This window comes from Anser brachyrhynchus (genome assembly GCF_964034855.1).
Source record: "Anser brachyrhynchus genome assembly, chromosome: 5".
Lineage (NCBI taxonomy): Eukaryota > Metazoa > Chordata > Aves > Anseriformes > Anatidae > Anser > Anser brachyrhynchus.
The window spans coordinates 31,028,600-31,049,430 of NC_137699.1; the positions used below are offsets into that span (position 1 = coordinate 31,028,600).

The window sequence follows — 20,831 nt, forward strand, 5'->3', positions numbered from 1 at the left end:
ATCTTCCATTAGCTGAGTTCTACAATCTTCCTTCTCCCTACGGTTTTATATTCTCTTCCCTTCCCATAGGACCTCACCAGCTTTTTAATGTGATGAGAGAAGCAACCTGGAATGCTCTGCAATTCATGTGCTATTCAGTGTTTTAGAAAAGTAGAAAATCATTACTGCTCAGTACTCTTCATTCAGTCTAATCGTAGCAACTAGTTAAACTCCACCTAAGATCAGTTCACTGTTGTTTTTTTACAGTGGTAACTCGAAGGCAGAGCTTAAGGTCTCTCTCTTACAGAGGAAGACTGACTGGTAATGGGCCTGGTGCTGTTACAAGGGCAAACAGAACCTATTTCACTAGCAAGGTTGTTTCTTTCTGGTGGCACTTGCACCAGGAAATGTTTGTTCATAGCTTTCTAGCGTATTCGTCCATATGGGTGACAGCCATTAAATTACCACCTTACATTGGATATGAATATAGACAAGGACTGTACAGACAGACTAAACTTATTAAACAGAAGAAATTAATTTCTGAAGTCTTCAAGCACCCAACTTAATCTCTCCTTATCTACGTTCATGGCAAGAATGCACAAAAATCATTTTGGGTAAGCATACAGATTCTTTCCTCTTCATCCCCAAACACGTTATTTCATTATTTCCTTTTTTAAGCATCAGATTTCCTAAAACACTGACAAAATAAGAAACAGTCTAGCTTACAGACCCAGGACCAGGGAGTTCATAGCTTCCCTCCATCCACTTGTGCAAAACGCTACTACTTCCAGCTTTTGTTATTGTTCCTTCCACTTTTCATTAAGTGGCACTGACAGCCATCTCAAGGGCTCAATTATGCTTTTGATCCGAGTTCTCATAGCAATGCACAGGATCTACTTCCAATCTTACCGGAGACCATGGCTGCAGCTCCAGTATTAGCAGCAGGAGCATGAGCCCAAGGATTGGTTTCGCGAACTGGCATAGCTGTGGACACAACAGCAGCTTGGGATGGTTTAGCAGCAAGCACACAGAAGGCAGAGGCAGTGCCATTAACTAAAATGGGAGCAGACAACATCAGTGCAATTAATTCATGCAAGGCATGCACATGACTGGAATATTAGTGGGCCATGTCGTAACTGTTAACATACAATTTTAAACACTTCCACATGACAGCAGTTTGTGTAAATTAGCCAAATTGGACTGACAGTTGATGAAGCTCGTAAATTCCATTTCACCAAGCCAACTCGTGTTAACAGTTGTGGGATGGTGGGGTTTTGTTTATTTCATGAGCCCTTCAATTCTCATGACTGACCAAAGTTAAATTTGTTGGTTTTTATAGAAGAGATATAGCTCACCAGAAGTTACAGTATAATTAATTTTAAATTCCAAAGAACAATGGATTTTGGATGCAAAATAACAACTACATTTAACAAGGAGAGGTTTCTTCCCCACACTATTTGTATAAAAGAACATCACTGGAATGAAGATTAGAGGCTACTAAGAGTTCTATAGTTTACGTCTCCGTAGGTTATCTGGGAGTTTGTGTGAAAAATGGTAATCATGGTGGCACAAAATCTTCTTACTGTGCTGGATTTGGTTTCTGTGACACACAATTGTTAAGATTTTTCCGGTTCAGGCGGCAGAATGATTAAAATAGCCATTATCTTAAAGCCAGTCCCTTTTACAGGTAACTATCGTGTGGTAGGTGCATGAACTTTTTGTTAAAAACACAGAAAAACTGAACAGATGAGATGAATAAAGCAGGATGCATGACCCCAAAATACGGATACAGAAAATTAAGATGCAAGACTGATACAAGAAATTAAGACTATGTGTTACTGGAAAGCAACATTCTGTGCATTCAAGCCTCGTCCAGCATGACCACAGCAAGCAAAGAAATGACAAACCTTGAAAGGCAGGAGACTGTGGTGCGACTACTGTCACTGGTTTCGTCATGGGGGCTGAAGAGAAAGGGTCTTCCGATGGTGTGCTGAAAGCACTGGTGATCTGAGAGCACAGGGCACTAATGCTGTCTGCTTCCCCTTCTACCTCAGGGACTAAAATGTAAATAAAATTCATTAAATAACATTTAAGGGATACAGAAACAATTTATAAATACAGATGTTAAACTGAAATATATTTAGCTTCTTTATCTCTTAGATGTTTCGACTACTGACTTGGAGGACAGCCTTTTTTTTTTTTAATTTAAATTGGGTGTTGAAGACCTGACAGAAATAGAAAGAACTGTAGAAATACAAAGCCATATCACTGTATTTTATGACATAGCAAGAGGGTAAGGAGATCAGTGTTCCAGATTTCAAGTCAGTCATCACGTCTTCTCTATGTTAATGCAAGAGAACGTTCATTTCATAAAATAAAAGGTTTTTCTATAGCTTTTAATATGAGTTCTAAATCTTTCAGTATTAAAGTGTTAAATATACCAAGGATTTGGCACTAAGATTTGACATTTTGTGAAATGAAAGTACTTATGATAGATTTAACTATTCCAACACTGTACTTGTACAGAAACCAGATGAAGTATAAACATGTTGACAGCAATATGTAGAGGCAAGTTAATTCTAGAGTGTCAATTGCCATAGTTCAGTGGTAGCTGAACTCACTAGCTCCTGTGTTAAAATTTTGAAAGCAGAAGTTGAGCGCACAAGTAAAATGGACACTCAGTTTTAAACCAAATATCAGTACAGTGCAGATAAAGTAACATTGGAGTAAAACTACTGACTTACCAGCTGCTCTCCTTATTTCTAATTGCCCAACTTTTCAGAAGTACTGCTCATCAGTCCTTCATTGCACCGAACTGACACGAGCAGGCATAATTAAGCAGAAATGGAACAGTACAAAAACCACAGGATGGGTGGATATGACATGCAGTATATTGAACATTTAGGGGGAGGTGTGCCCAAAAATTGATTCTTTGAGGGATATTCCAATATAGCACCTATCGTGTGACATTAAACAGCACCGGCAGTTTCATATACAGGAACGTGCATCAAATGCTCTGAATTAGGAAGAATTCAGATTGTTGTGTGCTCAGCCAGCGTAAGTCCAGTAAGCAGCACACCACTACTGTTAAACCGATTAACTCAACACTGGTCTTAAAGCACAGGTCACCAAATAGGTATTTTTGTTGTGTTTTTTTTTCCTTTGCCACAGAGATTTTTATTTTAAAGCTTAAACCCTAAAAGTAGCTCTGTTGCCAAGTTGAGAGTACAGCTGTCCTGCAGGATAACCTAGCTAAAGGGATTCCAGGCTATTGTGCAAGGTACTGATCACCCCAGATGTTTATGTTGGGATGACTCTATAAAACCCCACTACCACCATGTGAAACCTGTACCATGCATTATTGGTGCAGCCAGTTGTGCCACCTAAACAGAAAAGTTCCTTCTAATGCAAGGTGGAAAGCAGTTTCTTTCCTCTCAGAAAGAAGAGCTCAGAAGGGCCGACAGAGACTGCAGAAAAACGTCACATGAACCCACGGCCTGTGGTTAAGGCCTTGACAGGATTTGTCTCTCAAGATGCCCTGGCATTAAGAGGAGGAACTGGTTCAGTGACTCAGAGGGAAGAGCAGCATCTACTAATTCACTAACACCGTTCCTGGAACACTTCAAGCTGTGCTCCAGTATTTCAGAAAACGATTACAGCTGCTTGCCTTCTGAATGTGAATACAGTATTTGAAATTCTTGCATATTCCAGAGGTAGAGGTTTTCTGACCTGACAATGTTTGCTCATGAGAAATGATTCACATGAGGCAGGAAGAAGGATTTACTACACATAATGAGTTATTTGAAGCCACAGACAAGGAAAGGAGGAAGAGACAATTTAAGGAAATGTTTCACTGGAGGCATTTGATTTTACCTGAGTTTTTCATGGGGAAATCAGTCTTCCTTTGCACTGTTGAAGGCAGTTCATTTATTCGCAAGGACAACTGGCGCTTAAAAGGAGACATCTTTTGACTAAGGGCAGGGAAGCCCCGGAAAGAACCTTGCCTGGCAAGCTGTTCTATAGGGGCATGCCTTCGTGGAATAGCGTGGGGATTGCTCATTTCTTTATCCAGAGAGGCAGCAACATCAGTAGTAGGAGAGGCTGGGGAGCCAGGAGAGGGGGCAGTATTGGTTGGTGCAGCACCTGGTGCTACTGTTTTCATTTCTGTTTCAACTGTTGGAGGAAATATGGTGAGGTTAGATGAATAAAGCAATATATTGTTCAACTGCCTGCCCCTACTCCCATTTGTTCTGAAAAGAGAAACTGCAAGAATTTGCATAGCTAGTACTCTTCCAACAAACAGGTTTCTAATACCACTGCAGAAAAATTATTTCTTTGTACCTTCATAGGCTTCACCATGTCACTTTACATATATCCATTCTCCAAAGCAAAGCTTACTAAGGCTAGCCACTTCTTAGAAATGATGGCCTTGTATATGTAGTCTTCCTAGCTGTCCCTGAGACCACTGCTCTAGAAACACCTGTAATTCATTTATGATTAAGACTGAAAAGTGTACTGTGTGTCTGAGGCCTTTATTTTGCCTCAAGTAGAGCTAGAAGAATAAATCACAGCCAAAATATTACTACTAACTTTATTCAGTTAATGAGGGTGGTGTAGCTCAGCAGCTGCAGGGAACAGAACAGCTCTAGGAGCTTCTTTCAAAAGCCACCCTCCTACCCCTGCAGAATCAGCAGCAGTGGCCAAGCACCCTGCACAAGCTCCGGCAGGCCAGAGTTAGCACTTAACAGGTTAGGCCGCATTCAGTGCTCCAACAGCAGCTCCTCAGCAACCCCAGGGAATACATTACAGAGAGATGGAAGTGAGCTGCAAAGCAGATCCAGCCCGAGCTGGCAGGCCTTGCTAGCATCAGCAACGTTTACAATGCTTTCCAAACTTCATACAAGAAACAATGACTGTTTTTGTTGACACATCAACAGAATAACCAGAAGTCTGGTAAAAGCAGAGCCGCACTGGAGATTTCTGAGGAGCTGGAGTGGTCAGAGGAACTAATTATGTTGTCTTGCAAGCTTCAGTACCCATGAGCTGCAGCTGCTCGTTCAAGTGAAACTTTTCTAATCAGTCTTTCTTGGAAAGGATTTCACACACCTTCATTGAGTCAAGACTTTGACTCATGCCCTCCAGTAACAAAGGCCTTGTGTTTAAGCTTCATTTAGCACATTCTAAAACTAACGTATGGGAACAAGCAGATGGATGATGAAAACGAAGATTAAAGTTTTGCAATAGAGCGGCAGAATAAAACTTGCTATGGAAAGTTCAACTCCACTGTAAAGAGGACTGTAGACAATATTTATAATACTTACTTTTTGTTAGTTGTAGAATGACAAGTAGAACTGTACTGGTAATAAAACTTGGGTAAGAAATTCTACTTTCACTTGAATTTGAGAACACTGCCATGTTTTAAATGGCTAAGTAGTAAAAACGAGCTCCTCTCAAAACAGCCAGTTACTATTTTTGAATATAACTAGTATGTGATTTTTGGTGGTTTGTGTTTGGTTTTGGTTTTATTTTTAGAAAGCACACTGTGATCGACCTGTACTTCCCTCATGCAATATAAGTATACAGAAACTTTGTAACATGCTCTAAAAAGTGAAATAAAACTACACTGTTTTCTAAGAAAAATGACACCACTTTCTCTTCATTTACAAAAACCTTTACAAAACAAAAAAGATTACTTCAAGTCTGGCAAAGCTCTTACATTTTCATAACTTTTTTCTAATAAGGCCCTTCAGTATGGTGCCTATGATGCCCTCTGCCATAAAGCAGGCAGACAGAACAAAGCGGAAGCAGCTTTGTCCAGTTGCTTTCACATATGAAGCCCCTTGCACTTTTTCTTGAGGAAATAGGGAAAAACGCCCTAGGACTGAATCTGGGAGCGCTTTTCATCTTGCAAAGTGACAAGTGTCTGGAAATATGATTTGTACATAACCAAGTTCGAGAGAGGGAATTTTGCGAGGATGTTAAGCCCTGTCCTTGCAGGGGCTCTACAGCGCCTCAGTGCTTGTTCTGCTCACTATGGACGACTGTGTAAGTTGCACCCCGTACCTTTAGCATCCGGCATCTGTCTCATAATTTCCTCTCTTTCTGCTTGTTCAGTAGCTGTAGTGACCCTGAATGACCCTTCTCTAGTGAATGTGGTTCTGCTGGCATCAAAGGTGGCAGTCACTCCACACTCCTTCTCTCGCTTCTGCTTGCGCTCCAGGCATGCTGCAAATGCACAGCCCACGGCATGACTCAACCTTTCCCCCTGTACAAGACAATATTGCATCATACAGTGACTGGAACAGCAACATCCATGTGCTTCAAACATTGCAAACTGATAACCTGCCCTTACAAGAGAAATCTAATTAAGGCATTAAAGAGAACTACTGTAATTGGCCACCTTGTATGCCTCTAAAATTAAACCTGATAGATAAAGACTCACAACCACAAATGCACAAGCACGAAGGCCACCCAGGACTGAAAGACTGTCAGACAATCTGTTTAGCTCAACTGCTACTACAATAGTAGTGTGATAATGTGCCTGCACCGATCCCTTGCCTCTGGATACATTTGTGCACAAAGGAACTCTTGTGATGCCATTTTATGCAGGTTTAAGTCCTGAAGGATAGGTAAATGCTATTCTCAAACAGAAAAGGTTTACAGAGGGTGCAGGGAGACAATACTGTTGTGTGCAAACATGAAACTTGAAAGTACAACTGACTACTAATATCCCTTAATGGCCCTGACCAAATGCAGAAATTAGCATTGAGAGCGCCTTCCAGAAGGTACTTCCATGATTAACCAGTGAGGTCAAAAGGATCCACTGTCCAATAACTGCAATAAGGAAATGAAATTCAAGTCAGAGGAAGTCTGGCACTCCAGCTGATACAGAGGCTGCAGCTGAGTCAGAGGTGCTATTACTAACAGTAGCTCACCTCATCTGCAATAATCAGTAAATGAACTGACCTGCTATACACAGAAGGAAATAAAAATGCTCCAGCTCTAACATACATTTAAACGGGAATTTCTAACTTCATTGTTTCTCATTAAAGAAAGCCATTGTGTAATAGTCGGATTCCATAAAAAGCCACATAAGTAAAAGACTAGATCAGGGAGTTAAATGACTTAACTCTACACAGCAGAAGACTGATATAGGTAACTTGCTTTCAAACCTTCTAATGCAAAAATCTCTAACATTTAGAAGGAAATAGGACCCTAATTTAACTCATTTTAGCTCCATCCCTTAACATTTGCATACAAGAGGCTACATTCATAACCAGTCTGTATTTACTCACTATGATTTTTATCCTGGAAAAACTGTCACTGCTGTTTCAGTTTTTGGCTGTATACACTTTCAGATGAGAGTATCTTCTGTCTATTTTTAGAAGAGTAGTTCCCTTCTGCTACAGATATCTGAGGCTGACTGCATTCCATTTACACACCATGCTGGGCACCGTTTCTCTCCACAAGAAGACATCACAGAGGAATGGCAAACAATTCAGATATAAAGAATTAGAACTAAAATAATTTTTAAGGAAAAAGTAATATTTTAGCTGAAGTCAAAATGTATCACAGTATTCTGCGTAGTTAAGTTTTCTTAGTGTAACTTGCAGCTAGAAGCAGGAAGACACACGCCGTAACAAAACTTACCGTGTCCTTTACAGCCATGAAGCAGTGGCATATCCAGCGTCTCGTAGTGCCATCTCGACAGATGTATGAGAATGCCCGGTCAAAGTTCCTGTCTGGCGCGCAGAAAGAAACCTTCTCTATTGTCTGATCAACTATAAGATCCTAGAGGATCCCCAAAAAAAGAAACATGAGGAAATGTGGAGAAACAATGGAACAAGTCATTTTCAGTGCTAGCTGCAAAATGCATTACATTAAAAAGATGATAACCTCACTTGGCTACAATTATTTGTCAAATGATTTTGCCATTCAGAAACTATTCCCAGTATGAACAAAAAAGGACAGACCTCTTCTTCCACCAGCCATCTTTGGTAGAAGTGCGACAAGGCAACCACTTAAGAACTCAGGAACACAATTCTTAAGATCTCTCCTCTAGACTATGGAGCTAACTTGGGGGAAAGGGGAATTTTTGTTTCATTTTAATTTTACTGTGCTCTAGCAATCAAATCTCTAGTGTGGTTAAAATACAATCCTGAAAATTAATGGGAGAAGTCTACAAATGTGAAAAGATCTAGCAGCTACAACACAAAAAGCAAAAGCTAACACGCCAATTAGATAAGCAAGGATGAAATGGAAAAGCACCAGCAGTACCGGTAGTATCAAACACCCCCGATTTGTTCCTACGAACTGATGGGAGAAGTGTTTGTAAAAAAGAGATAGTATAATTTAAGAACTATGCTATCTTCATTAAAAAAATATTTTTTCAGTGTTTTTCAGAATTGTTTCTTTTTTTTGGTGGTTAGTACTTGGTATCTGTGCTAATGTATTCAACCACCAGGAGGCAATATTATATTCTCTTTTTAAGCCCTATGCTTTTAATTACCTCCAAGGTCTGCACATCTTATTAAAATTCATTTTAAAGGATGAAATATATGCAGTAACATTTCTAAATATATACATTTGTTGTTTTTTTAAAGGCAATCAGTAGACCAAATTCACCTGCCTCAGTATGTTTGTATTTGATATTAAATTCTCAAAAGACAAACTCCAGAGCTGATGAAGCATACCCTAACAACAGCCCTGGAGATGTCTACCCACAGAGCAGGTGTTCATCGGGTAACTACACTGCAGAGGGATATGAATTATCTCTACCTGATCCTCAGTGTTGGCTTGCAGAAACCATCTTTTAGGTCAACAAAGTAAGGGTTAAATGACATGAATAACGAACAAATTAATTTCAGACTAATTAAAATTGTTCTGATTGCCACGTCATCTTTTAAAACACTAGTAACCTTACAGAGGCAAGCCTAAAGCTCTTCTTTCTAATTGCCTACATCTAGCTAAATCCAAGAATTGTTTGCTTTTACCTGTACACAGGCACTTTTGTGCTACACATTGTGCTATTTCACAATAAAAAAATCTAAAACAATCTAGGAGGAAGCCATGAATACATTAGTCTTCGACTTGAGACCAACAGCTTAGATACTAGAATTAGGAATTACAGAATTTGATATCCATTTATCTTAAATTTGAAGGGAATTTAAGATGTTTAATATAGAGACAACCCTATTTCATTTATTCTCCTCATCATATTTCTGGAAGCTAGTTCTCGTTCATTCAGACCTATTCTGGGATTTGGATGCATTGAAAATTATATTGATTAACATGAACTTCCTCGTGTATTTCTCTCATGGCCTTCTGCAGTTGTACAGAACAAAAGCCAAGGGACTTGCTACAAGTTCACTGTCAACAGTACTCATCAGGAAGAACGGTTCTTCAGGCAAATACAACAAAAATAGCTCCAAGCTTCTGCTACCTGCCACACTTTATCAAATGTGGTTTCAGAATACTGTGAAATTAATAGAGAAACAAAATTAACAGGCGTACATATGTTTACCAAGCAAGAAATGATTAAACCAACTATACACAAATCTTTCTTTCAGATACCAACAGTTGCATTAAGACAAAGATTGATGTTCATTTAAAGTTACAGCATATATGTTATTATAAAGAAACTTTGAACTTCTGTCCAGTGAAATCTAACCTTTGTTTTCTCATCTACAACTCTGAGTCCATCCGCCGAAACCCATAGGACTGCTTTAACTGCCTTCTTCCCAGTCTTTCAAAAAAAGAAAAAGAAAGAGAAAAAAAACAGCTTTATGTCAACGGTATCAAGACTGCCACCCATTCCCCCTTTCCAAGAACCATAACATTAAGTGTAGATGAAGTCCACGTTCAGTGGGATGCCCAAAGCCAGATACTCAATCGAAGTTGCAAAACATTCAGAGAACCAAGCCAAAGCCAGTATTTAAGAAAGAGCACATTATGGGGATGGGGAGAGGGCACGGAACAGGTGGAGTCAAAAATAGGGTGTACATCCATGTACAGTAAAGGATTCAAGACTGACCAAGTGGGTGAAGAATTCCACTAAAGAGTCAGATAACACTAATTCATAAGGAGTTACACCCCAGGTAGCTTCTTGAGTGAAGTTTAAACACAGGAAAATTCTTACCTGGTATTTCCACCAGCCCTACCCTCTGCCCCCATACTAGCATGGCAGAACCATGGCATCAGCTCAAACCAGTGTTAAAAGCACCCAGAAATCATTGGTTATGGTGTTATGAGCTTAATGCTAAGATCAATCATCCAAACACGTTTTACTAATTTATTGAGAGGCGAATGTCACACCTTGGAAGAGAGCTAGAAAAATGTGATTTGTTAACCATTGGATGCGTATCTTGGAAAAGCAATTGTGCGGCAGGCTGAAGCAGCGGAGGAGCACTCTGGCTGTTATCCAAGATCTGACTGTGGGAACTTTCAGCTGCCACAAGCTGAGGGTGAGTAAAAGTGGGAAACACAGGAAGGCTTCAGGAGCTGTATCAACTACAGATTCTTTTTAAACTGTTTATGTTTTAAGGGAGAATTGCAGAAAACAGTATAAACACAAGACAACATTCCTCTGAAACGAATTCATCAGATAGGCACAACGTGTCGACATAATCTATGGGTTGTTACAGAGAACTACTACCACCAAAACCCCACTATTTTTAATGTGTTACTTTGATTTAACGTGCCATACTCTTTTTTCTTTTTTTTTAAACCTTTAAGTTAATAAACTATTCTCCCCCTTAACTTTTTTTGAAGCACTAGGTTTAGTTTGGGGCTGCTAATGGCAGCTGCCACTGACCACTGCAGGAAAAGAACAGAGCAACAACAGAAAAAGAAGGGTGGTCGGGGGGGGATATCAACTAGTGGCTTTGTGCAAGAATTGCATTTTATTTTTAATAATTCACTACAGATGCATATAATTTATAATCATATGGCACATAACTGAGCAAGGATACATTCTGGCATAAGCTACTGCATGTTCCAAATTAGCAACTCTGATTTTATCATTGTAAGGATGATTTTTATTTTTATCATCATCATCGTCTCGGACAGATAAATCACCTGCTGTATCACATTGGTTTCACTCTCAGAGAAAGCAGAAAGCGTGAAGAAAACCAGCTTGGCGGGACTTGTGTTTGTTTTTGGGGAGGAACTATCTGTCCCAATTTCTGAAGCAGCAATGACAACCAGAGCATTTTCAGACAGCTTGGTGAGAACAGAGAACTGCACTGACTTGTGCAGAACAGCGAATAAAAGAGAGAAGAGAGAAAGTAAGCACAGTATGAAAACAAGCTACAGAAGTGCTTGCAGAAGCAAGTTTCTAAATGTCCATCCAGCCTGCTGAATATCCCAGAGAAGGTCTGAAGAAAAACTTTCAGACTCTGGAATGCCTAATGGAAAGACTATTATTCACAAAAGAGGATGTATTTAAAGTTACCATCATACACGTTAAAAAACATTTTAGCATTTAAAAGTTGCCTGTAATTTTTGGTCTTAAGAGGCAGTAAACATCAACGAGCATAAAATATAGTATGTATTTTCAGTGCTTGGGTAGCTTTCATAGCCTAAAAATCCCTGTTAATCCCAACAAGAGATGACTTGTAGAGATTTATCTCAAACTGTTTTATGAAGGAGTATCAGTTTCTTAAAAGCCATTAGTAGTCTTAAAATCCTCATTTCAAGTGACACGAAAAATTGAGAGAAGACAACACCTAGGGGTAACTGCTCAGTTTGGACTACCATCATATCCCTCATTTGAACTACCAACAAACTAGGATGTCTTTTCCCAGCAAACAAAACCAACCTTCTGTCTGCAGAGTGAAACAGTGAATGGTTTCTGAAGTTTGCATTGAACAAGCTGGGTTTAACTCAGATGGATACTTCATAAAGCAGTACTGAACTTCTGCAGAGCTAGTCCTCATCTGCTATTGTACTAAATGAGGACTTAAAAATAGCTAAGACATGGAACTCCATGTTTCTCAAAATAAAAATAAAAGGCTAAAGGGCTGAATAATCCTCCTCTCGCACTGGAAACGTAAGCTTCCTCAAGCAAGATAATCAAATGCAGGTTTGTTACACTAAGAGAAAGCCAAAGCAAGTCTACCTTCCAAATCCTTTATCCTAGATTTATGGTGGATGCAATGCTTAGAATAAGTTCTTACCCTCTCTATCCTAAAGCCACAGCTACTACCATTGGGAAACATATGATTTTTCCATCTACTGAATCCTCATTTTATCTGTGGAGAGATTGATGTATTAAAGAACACAGCTTTGCCAAATTAGTTTATATTGGCTACATAAAAATCAATGTACTACTCTATTAACGTGGGATATTGCCAAGTAGATCGTGATTAGAATGTAGATCTGTTTGCACTCCTGATACAGATATGTGTATATCAGGACTCATCTAGACGTCCGTATCAGTAGGCTGTCTTCACATACATGCTGTTGGATGACGACGCTGCTAGAGTGGAGCCACTCAGGGCACCAGCTCCCAGGAGCCTGATTTGGCAGCGCTGAATCAGCCATGATAGGAAGCTCACTTCTTAGCACTTTCTGGGAGGTTGGTAATCTGCTCCAGCACGAGACTCCTTCTCTTACTCCTTTCAGAGCCCTCAGAAGCCTCAGGAAGGCAGGTGAGGCACCCTCAAGAACAGAAGGCAAGGCTAAAAACAAAGTGTGAGGAACTCTCAGACAAGCAGGCAGTGCCCTAGACATGGGCATCAAAGACAAGAAAATGAAGCCGACTAAAGCCGAAATGCATAGCTCCTGAATAGCAGTGCTGGACATGACAATTGGGCTTTCAGAAGTGATAGGAACATGGAATTAAGGAGCAGCTGCACTCTAAGGTGGAAAGTAAATTTTTAAGGATACCAAAACAGAATGAATGCTGCCCAACAATGCATTTTTAAATACTTCTAAACCATTCCTAGTCTTTTGGCCGATTACAGAGTTCTCAATATCTGCCTATTTTATTCTGGCAAGGGACTTAAAAACAGCTGTAAGATGTATCTGAAGCCTGAGATATACAAAAAGAAAAATGTTCATCTCAGTCTCTGCACAAAACATTGTATGCCAAGAAATACATGTACTCAGTGGAAGCAAAACATGAGAAAGATCATTGAATCTGTACTACTATTCATTACCACAGAAAAGGCTTAGTTCTGAAATATGGAGAGCTGCCTAAAAAGGCTGCTGATTCAGTCACTTTCTGTACACAAAGCGAAACAGCAGAAGTCTAACCTGGAGCTGGCAATGGACATCCTATTTTTATTTAAAGTTGCAAATGAAGTATTTTCAATGTCAGGTCCATGACTAAAAAACACTTCCTGACACAACTCATTCAGATTTACTTTTCTGGAGGAGAAAAAAGTGGACAGGGAAAGAAGTAAATCTGTCCGCATAGACCTTTTGAAAACCAGTAGTGAATTTCAAGCAATTCTGTGGTTTGGAATATTATATTAATCCCAAAGCAAAGCATCTGGGGAGAAATTATAGATGAGACAGACAAAAGCTATTAGTTATAACTATTTCTCAAATATTAATAAGAGAATAACTTTTTTTCTTTATATTTTTTCCCTAGATTCAGCCAGCTGTTGTAGGCTGAAGTGTAGTAAAGACATACCAACATTGTAGGGATATCTAAGCACTGTGGATTTCAGTGGTTTCAGTGCTAACTAATGTAACTTCACTGACTGAAGTAGAAGTAGGTTTCTCTTTGGCAAAATGTTATAATAAAAGGCAAAACAAATCTACAAGGCTATGGCAAAGTATTGGAGTTCATTAAAAAGTGACAAAGATGTAATGAGAAAGATGTAATGAGAAAGCTGGCATATTTAACAGGTAATTCCTAAAAAAGCAAAAGAGATTTTTAAGTGCTATGCAAACTCTGTCCTTTCACATCTTTACTTTCTTTACACATCTTTACTTTCTAACACGAATTAATAGCATATTAGTTTTCTTTTTCCTAACTGGTATTTGACCAGGTTGAGGTGAGTCTTAGAATTTGTTTAAAACAAACATAACAGAAGAAATTCACATTTTTGGTTGTAAACAACGTTTTACTCCAGTCTGTGTAGATTTCAGCTCTTAAATTTTGTTTGCATGTAGGAATGATCAGATGAACCTGACAGATTAACTCCTACATATGGTATTTTGACACCCACCCCCCAGAAAAAGAGCTTCTTTCTTCACTATCACTACACATGACAAGAACGCTTTCTCGGATCATAGGAAGAAACCTGAACTGAAGAAATACCTGTCCCTCTATGACACGCACCACAATCTGCGTGAAGAGTGAAAAAGGCAGCTGAAAAAGCTCTTAGTTACTCCTCAAGCAAAGCCAAGACAAATGTGTGAGCACGGAATAACCTGCTCTGAAAGATTTTTGTATGTAAGTTATGAAATTGTTAGTTTCTATTTAAGCCAAGGCTCAGCTTATAAGATGTTTCAAAAGCGGTATCTTAGATTTGTTCCATACAAAAACTACACAGAAATGTTCCACAAGAATTTTAAATGCAGAGGCAGTTAACAGATGGGAGGTCAAAGAGCTCTTTTAGAGGTTTACAAACATTGCCTTATGGAGATGTAGACAGCAGGAATAAAAAAAAAAATCCAGTCTCCAGTACAGCACATTCTTAATAAGGACAAACAGTTGCTTCCCTTCACGTCTATGACACTGTCCACAGGAAAACAAGAGCAATGATAAACAGCAAAGCTTTCCGCTACACAATAGAATTGCAATTAGAAAAACAAATAGCAGGTAAATGCCTGATCTCATCTTCACACATCTTTGAATTTGGACCGTGCTCCAAACAGAAAGGTTTAGGAGATGGTACATGTAGGCTCGCTGCTTTCTCCCCACGCTAACATTTGGGCAAGCGTGCGGTGCCAGGCAGCCAGTCCTGTAGTGCTTACAGGCACAGACACCAACTGTTCTCGAGATGTTTGCCCAGGTGATGTAGGCTGGCACAAGTTTAAGGGATTAAAAAGAAAATTCACTTTTTTATTTTTTTTTTTCAGGAAGATCAAATCATTTCAGAACACTGGATTTCTGATACAGTCCATATGGAGTGAAGTTTTTATTTCAGGTCACTTTTTCAACCATATTCTTTATTTGATCAATATACTTCCAAGTCTGCGAAGACTTGGATTTTAGAAACAAATACTCTGAAACAGATTAAGGAATTCTCAACACCCTAATTTTATGGCAGTGCTATACCAGGGATGTAACTCCTTATAGTGCAAGCACAAACGAGGCGTTAAACTTACTTTTCCAAAGAAGCCTTTGAAGAACTTCCTTTCCTGGAGGAACAGGGGGGACAAGTCGAGCGCTATTACTGAAGGTAGCTAAAATGTCCCAGGGTTTCAAACCAACAAGCACACACAAGAATAGGGTTTGGAGGGAAAGGAAGGGGTTTTTAGAGTTATCCATGAGAAGGTGCGACAGGCAAATGTGAAAATAATCCCATGAAAATGCAGATCAAAGGACACACACACGATTCTAATAAGCTACTGCCCTGAAATTGGTGGAAAGAAGAGAACCTCAGCCCCAATTTCATGCAAAGTGGTTACTTTATTTTCACTCTCCCTTGTTTAGTCCCCTTTAGTTGGGTTATAAACAAAACTTGGCAGCAGACATAGTGGTTAAACAATTAAAACACTGTGCGGGCTCTTGTGAAATGCAAAGTTCTAACTTCAGAGCTATAGTCAAATTTGTTCTGTATTGATCACATTTTCCCAAAGCAAGTGGAGAATATAAGCTGGAGAAGCACATATAGTAGCTGGGATAACACACTGTTAAATGCTGAAAAAGCATTTTTGGTGCTTCATTTTATTCCGTTTATTATTTTGGTTTACAGGCTACTCTTACACTTTGCATTTTATACAGTCTTCTCCGACCAGCAAAGAATTTCTTCTTACCTTAACTAAAACACAAATGAGTTCCTTTTCTCTTTCACAGTCTTTCAAGACTTTAAACAAATTTATGCAACTACTGGATATTCATTCTACAACTCTGGGTTTATAGGTTGAACAAGAAACCTTTAAAATCAGCTCTGAGAAGGAGGAGTTAGGCAAAGGCAAAGATACAAAGAGCTGAACTACAAGTTCCTGAATTTCTTCAGCCTGGAAGTGATTATAATGATTGCCCAATTCACATTCAGAAAAAAACAGGACTCAATTTTAAGCATATTTGCATGCAGTTTAGTTTTACTGGCTTTGTTTTGTTACCAGACTGTGAAAAGAAAACTGCAAGATCTGATCTGATGAGAGAATACTTTCCTGGGCCTGGTGTCCTGCATGCATAGCTACACACTGCTCAGTACGTGAAGGAAGCTGGTGCTGAAGCATATCACTACTCTTGCTATTTTTAAAAATTATTTAGCTTGCAAGAAAACTGTGGTAGAGCAGTAACGGGGAGGAGGTGGAGAATTCCACATGAGACAGAGGGCGGCTTTCTGACAGCCCTGACCCCAAATTACCACCATGTCATTCCAGCATGTTGCTCGCTGATAACAATGCTATATTAAAAATATTATTACAAATATCCTGAGGCAGTGTCTCCAGAATTGATTGATAAACAAGGTTATACTTAAAACAAAGCTATGGTTCTGACGCAAGCCAACAAAAGCCAGGAAACAAAGTTAAGAAGGGAGTGTCAATCTCGACTTTGCATTTCCTGACTTTTGCTGCTGAGTGCTTCTCTCTGCCTGATGCCCTTCCACAGAGCTTTTCAACAAGTATCCATAAGATATTTATGTCAACACAGGCACTGTATAAGAACATCTCTAAGTGTAGTCAGCTGAAATGCTTAACAGTTTTTAGAAACAAGAACGGTCATGTATATTTGGACAGGATATGCTGAACACTAGGAGGGGAACTAATGGATTAATCACAGCGTTGTATACATAATGAGAAGGGGCTGGATGCTGCTGCCAAGTTGAGCAATTACACTAAATAACAGCTTTTTAAAGACAGCAAAAGCTAAAGAGATTCACCAGAAGCTACCTCATTTTTAGATGATGGTTAATTTTGCTCTCAGCAAAATGCTTGTTAAACAAGATTTATTTTTTTTAATAAACTAGAAATGTTAATGGAAAAGGCATCATGCAAAATGGGTTTTAAACACCACTAAGTTAATGTAGTTTAGAGATAACTAATGCATGTTTTAAAATATTAAATTATGTCTCTTTACCTGCTAAAACAAGAACATATATTAAAACAAATGCATAATTTAAAACAAAAAGTGGCAAGTTAGAAACCAATACTACACACTAAAGCTGATTTAAAAATCAAAACATGACATGAGAGAGAATACTTTTGTCTTTATACTATGTCCCCATACCTAAATCAAACACGTTTACAAAGCTACCTTACAGTGTCCTTACAAAGTAATTTTCCAGTAATTCAGGGAAATAGTTTTGAAGAAACCGTTTAGTATCAAAATATGAGGATCCTACCAGATATGAAATGAATATACAGTTAGTAATATATCCTAAGGGAAAAATGTAAGCTTTTTGGTAACATAAACTCATGTTAATAATAGACAGTGATAGCAGTTTCTGATCTATTAACGAAACTGCTGTACCATTTCATCAGACAAAAGTGACATAACTCAAGTTTGACTTCATTCATTGTAAGCAAAATTGTAATCTGCACATCATAGTCCTGTTGGAATGCAGTTTCAGAGCTATAAAACTGTAACAACAGAATAGAGTATGGATGAAGGATTCTCTAGCTAAAAATGTCTTATTTTACTCAGTTATCAATTAAAAAATCCCTGAACAAAATGTTTACAATTATTTGGTTTTAAGTTCTGCAAGATGCAGTGCTCAAAAATAATTACGGCATATTAAACCACCAGGTAATAAAAAAAAATGGAAGAACACTTCCCCAGGAGAGAAAAGAATTTGTTTGCATCTTTTCTTTCAAAAAGCAAAGCAGAAATAAAGATATTCCTAAACCAAAGATTAACAGGTTTGTATTTTTCTTGACAAATCCCGTAAAATGTTTTATGATCAAATAGTCAACCCTAAAAAAGAACATATTTCAGTTCCCCAAATGAACTGCGAACTATTGGAGAACAAGAATTAAGAGGAAAAGGTATCTATTGAAAAAAGTACAGGTAGACAGAACTTAGTTTTAGAAACTACAAGTATTTCAATGATTCTGTCTCTACGAGAACAGAACTATTATTTACTGACTGATTTAAAAAACCTATATATTACCTGTGAAGAAAACAATACAGATTAACATAGGCCACATACATTTAAAAATTAAGTCCAATTTTCCTTAAGCTAGTCTTTCTGATTGAGCACTTCAGCTCAAACCTGTAGTCCTTCCAAGACCGAGAGAAAGCCCCATCAAAATAACCAAGCACTGTGAAAGGAAGAGACTACCAGAAGAACAAACTGTTTTCTTATCACATTCCTTGCATGCTGAAACAACATCTAGTGGTATGGCTTTTCCTAATTAAGAGAATATATTGTACAGAAGAGAACTTTCAATAAAGGTAGAATCCTAAAGAAAAGTTCCCAGTTTAAACCTATATGCTCAGGGTGGGGAGCTGGAAAGGGGGGAAAAGGTTTGCATTGCAATAAGCAACTCCAAATGAACCTTGGGCCTGATGGAGGCTAGCAAGTGAAGTGCACAAAGCAGTTTCAGTAATCTGAATCTTCCTCTTGGGGCCCATTGAGAATTTCACACCTGCTTCTCAGCTTCCAGCACTGACAAATGAGACAACGCAAGGAGCAATCTTAAGAGACCATTTTGTAGATAAACGTCAAAAACTTCAAACAGCAGAAGAAATTAAAATTATCTGGAAAAAAATATTGAATTTATGAGAATGGGCAATACATTGATGCCATCCAGAATTTGGAATAATCATATAGCACAGAATAGGAAACAAAGCGATCTGCTTCCAGAGGATGCACTACAGAAGTTAGATATCTCACATCTGAATCAATAATTCAGATGATCAAGAATCACAATCCTGGGATTATATGGATTCCAGAATAAATTGGGTGCTATGCTTTTACTATGCCTCATTATTTATAAGCTTAGCTACACTTAACTGACTTGTGGGCTTGAAGTTTATAAAAAGCCTAGAAAGCAAATACTTCACGGCATAGCTCCCCAGAGAAGACAATGAGAGAAGCTGCATAAAGTAAATACTGCAACATTATTTGGTGTGCTAACAGAAAGTATCCTGATACAATGAAAACCAGAACAGGACAAAAACGGATGCGATTCATTATGTGGTCAGTACTAGCATTTTAGCTACATAAACTAAATCCATAGAACAAAGAAACTCATTTATATTTTGTGTGGCCCTTTTTAATAGAAATCAATCACTAATCACTGTTGGACTGAATGGGAACAGATGGTATGCGGCTTTAACAGGTTGCTATACATTAGCTGAGAGAGAAAAGAATGAAAAGACTTGATTTTAATCAGAGCAGTAAACCAATTCACAAACTTTGCAGCACAACAGAAAGAAGAAAAGATAATCTATAATCCTCTGTTATGTGCTAGGCAGAAGGAAAGAACAGGTTTAGTTGGAAGCCATTTGAACTCTCACATTTGGTGAGGGGAAAAAATATATCCAGTAGCAGAGATCTTAAGTTAGCAAAGGTGCAGAAATGTTTGATTTACTTCCAGTAATTTTGCTGTGCTAGAAAGATACAAGATACAAGAATTTCTTCCACTAAAGGCACTACTGAAGGCTGTGTATAGGTAGCTATGACACATAAGAGAAGTGATGAAAAGCATAGCAGTTCTCTATCTTCGCTCAGACTTCAAATTCAAATGTCCTTTCTCCTCCTCTTCTCTTCAATGCTGCTTTAGCCTCAGACCCTCGACAGATTGATCTCTGACTTTCTGGAGTTTGCTACTTCCACGGGATTTTGCAATATTAAAACTACAGGAAAGAGATGACAAGACCTCTTCAAATGAGCCATAGGAATACAAAGAGCTCTGAACGAGTGCCATTTACACGAGCAAACGTTCACAGAAGCCAAACTAAGAGCAGCCCAGTTCATGACATATCAGAATTAGGCAGCCTCCAGGCCACTTTGAGCAGATGCAAGCCAGATTATTTCATGCATGACTACAATGTTGCAGTGCATTAGAAAAAAAAGCAGCCTAAATCAAGTAATATTTTGTATAATAAAGGTGAATTAAGTCACTATTAAAGTGGCAGGCAACAGAGGGAGAGGGGGAGAAAGGAGAGAGAGAGAAAGAGAGAGGGAGAAAGACCTGTTAAAAAACAATGGTTGAAGCCCCATATGGGTACCAACTTAGTCTGAAAGGTCACAGAGGATTTTTACACATTTGTTTTGCAAATAGTTTCTGCAAGTAGAAAGAACAGTTGTAACTCTCTCCCTCGCATCATCAGATTAGCACGTCCCCCTAACCACCACAGCAGTGCTCTCAAACCAGCCAACTGTTCTGCTAACATGGGTCAAAAGTTCAGGCTTTAGCTGGAGCACTGCTGCCGAACGGACCTTTTTGAGTAACACTCACAGCCCCAAAGCCAGCTTTGTCATGAAACAAATGTACATACAGATTTTAGTCTCTTCACAGCATCTTCGCAGATATGCATTCCTCTGGATTCGTCCACTTCGACATGTCCCAAGTACTGCGGGAAAGAGAAGAGGAGGAGAAAAAGCTTAATGGTTTTAAAAACTACCCGTTTCTGTATATCTACATTATCAACCATTACCTAAAAATAAATAATTCATTAATTGAATTGAAACTGAAAGTTCTGAAGTTTTTAAATTAACAACATGACCCGGAATAACATTAGCCCATAGAAAAAGCATTTTCAAGAAGTACAC

The 20,831-nt window shown here is 38.7% G+C and overlaps 1 protein-coding gene across 16 annotated transcripts in view; it reads right to left on the bottom strand.

Annotated features, from left to right (window-relative positions):
* Window positions 1-20,831, bottom strand: part of NUMB (NUMB endocytic adaptor protein) — a 95,512-nt gene that overhangs the window by 2,812 nt on the left and 71,869 nt on the right. For 6 of the 16 annotated variants that reach the window (XM_080596004.1, XM_080596016.1, XM_080596013.1 and 3 more), the window contains 8 exons: window positions 20,558-20,632; window positions 15,265-15,342; window positions 9,650-9,724; window positions 7,630-7,770; window positions 6,043-6,244; window positions 3,853-4,152; window positions 1,887-2,036; window positions 889-1,032 (listed from right to left, as the gene is read on the bottom strand). In XM_080596004.1, coding sequence (XP_080452130.1) covers window positions 889-1,032; window positions 1,887-2,036; window positions 3,853-4,152; window positions 6,043-6,244; window positions 7,630-7,770; window positions 9,650-9,724; window positions 15,265-15,342; window positions 20,558-20,632 — 1,165 coding nt within the window. The remainder of the gene's footprint in view (window positions 1-888; window positions 1,033-1,886; window positions 2,037-3,852; window positions 4,153-6,042; window positions 6,245-7,629; window positions 7,771-9,649; window positions 9,725-15,264; window positions 15,343-20,557; window positions 20,633-20,831) is intronic. The other 10 variants (XM_080596017.1, XM_080596018.1, XM_080596019.1 and 7 more) reach the window with 5 other exon arrangements.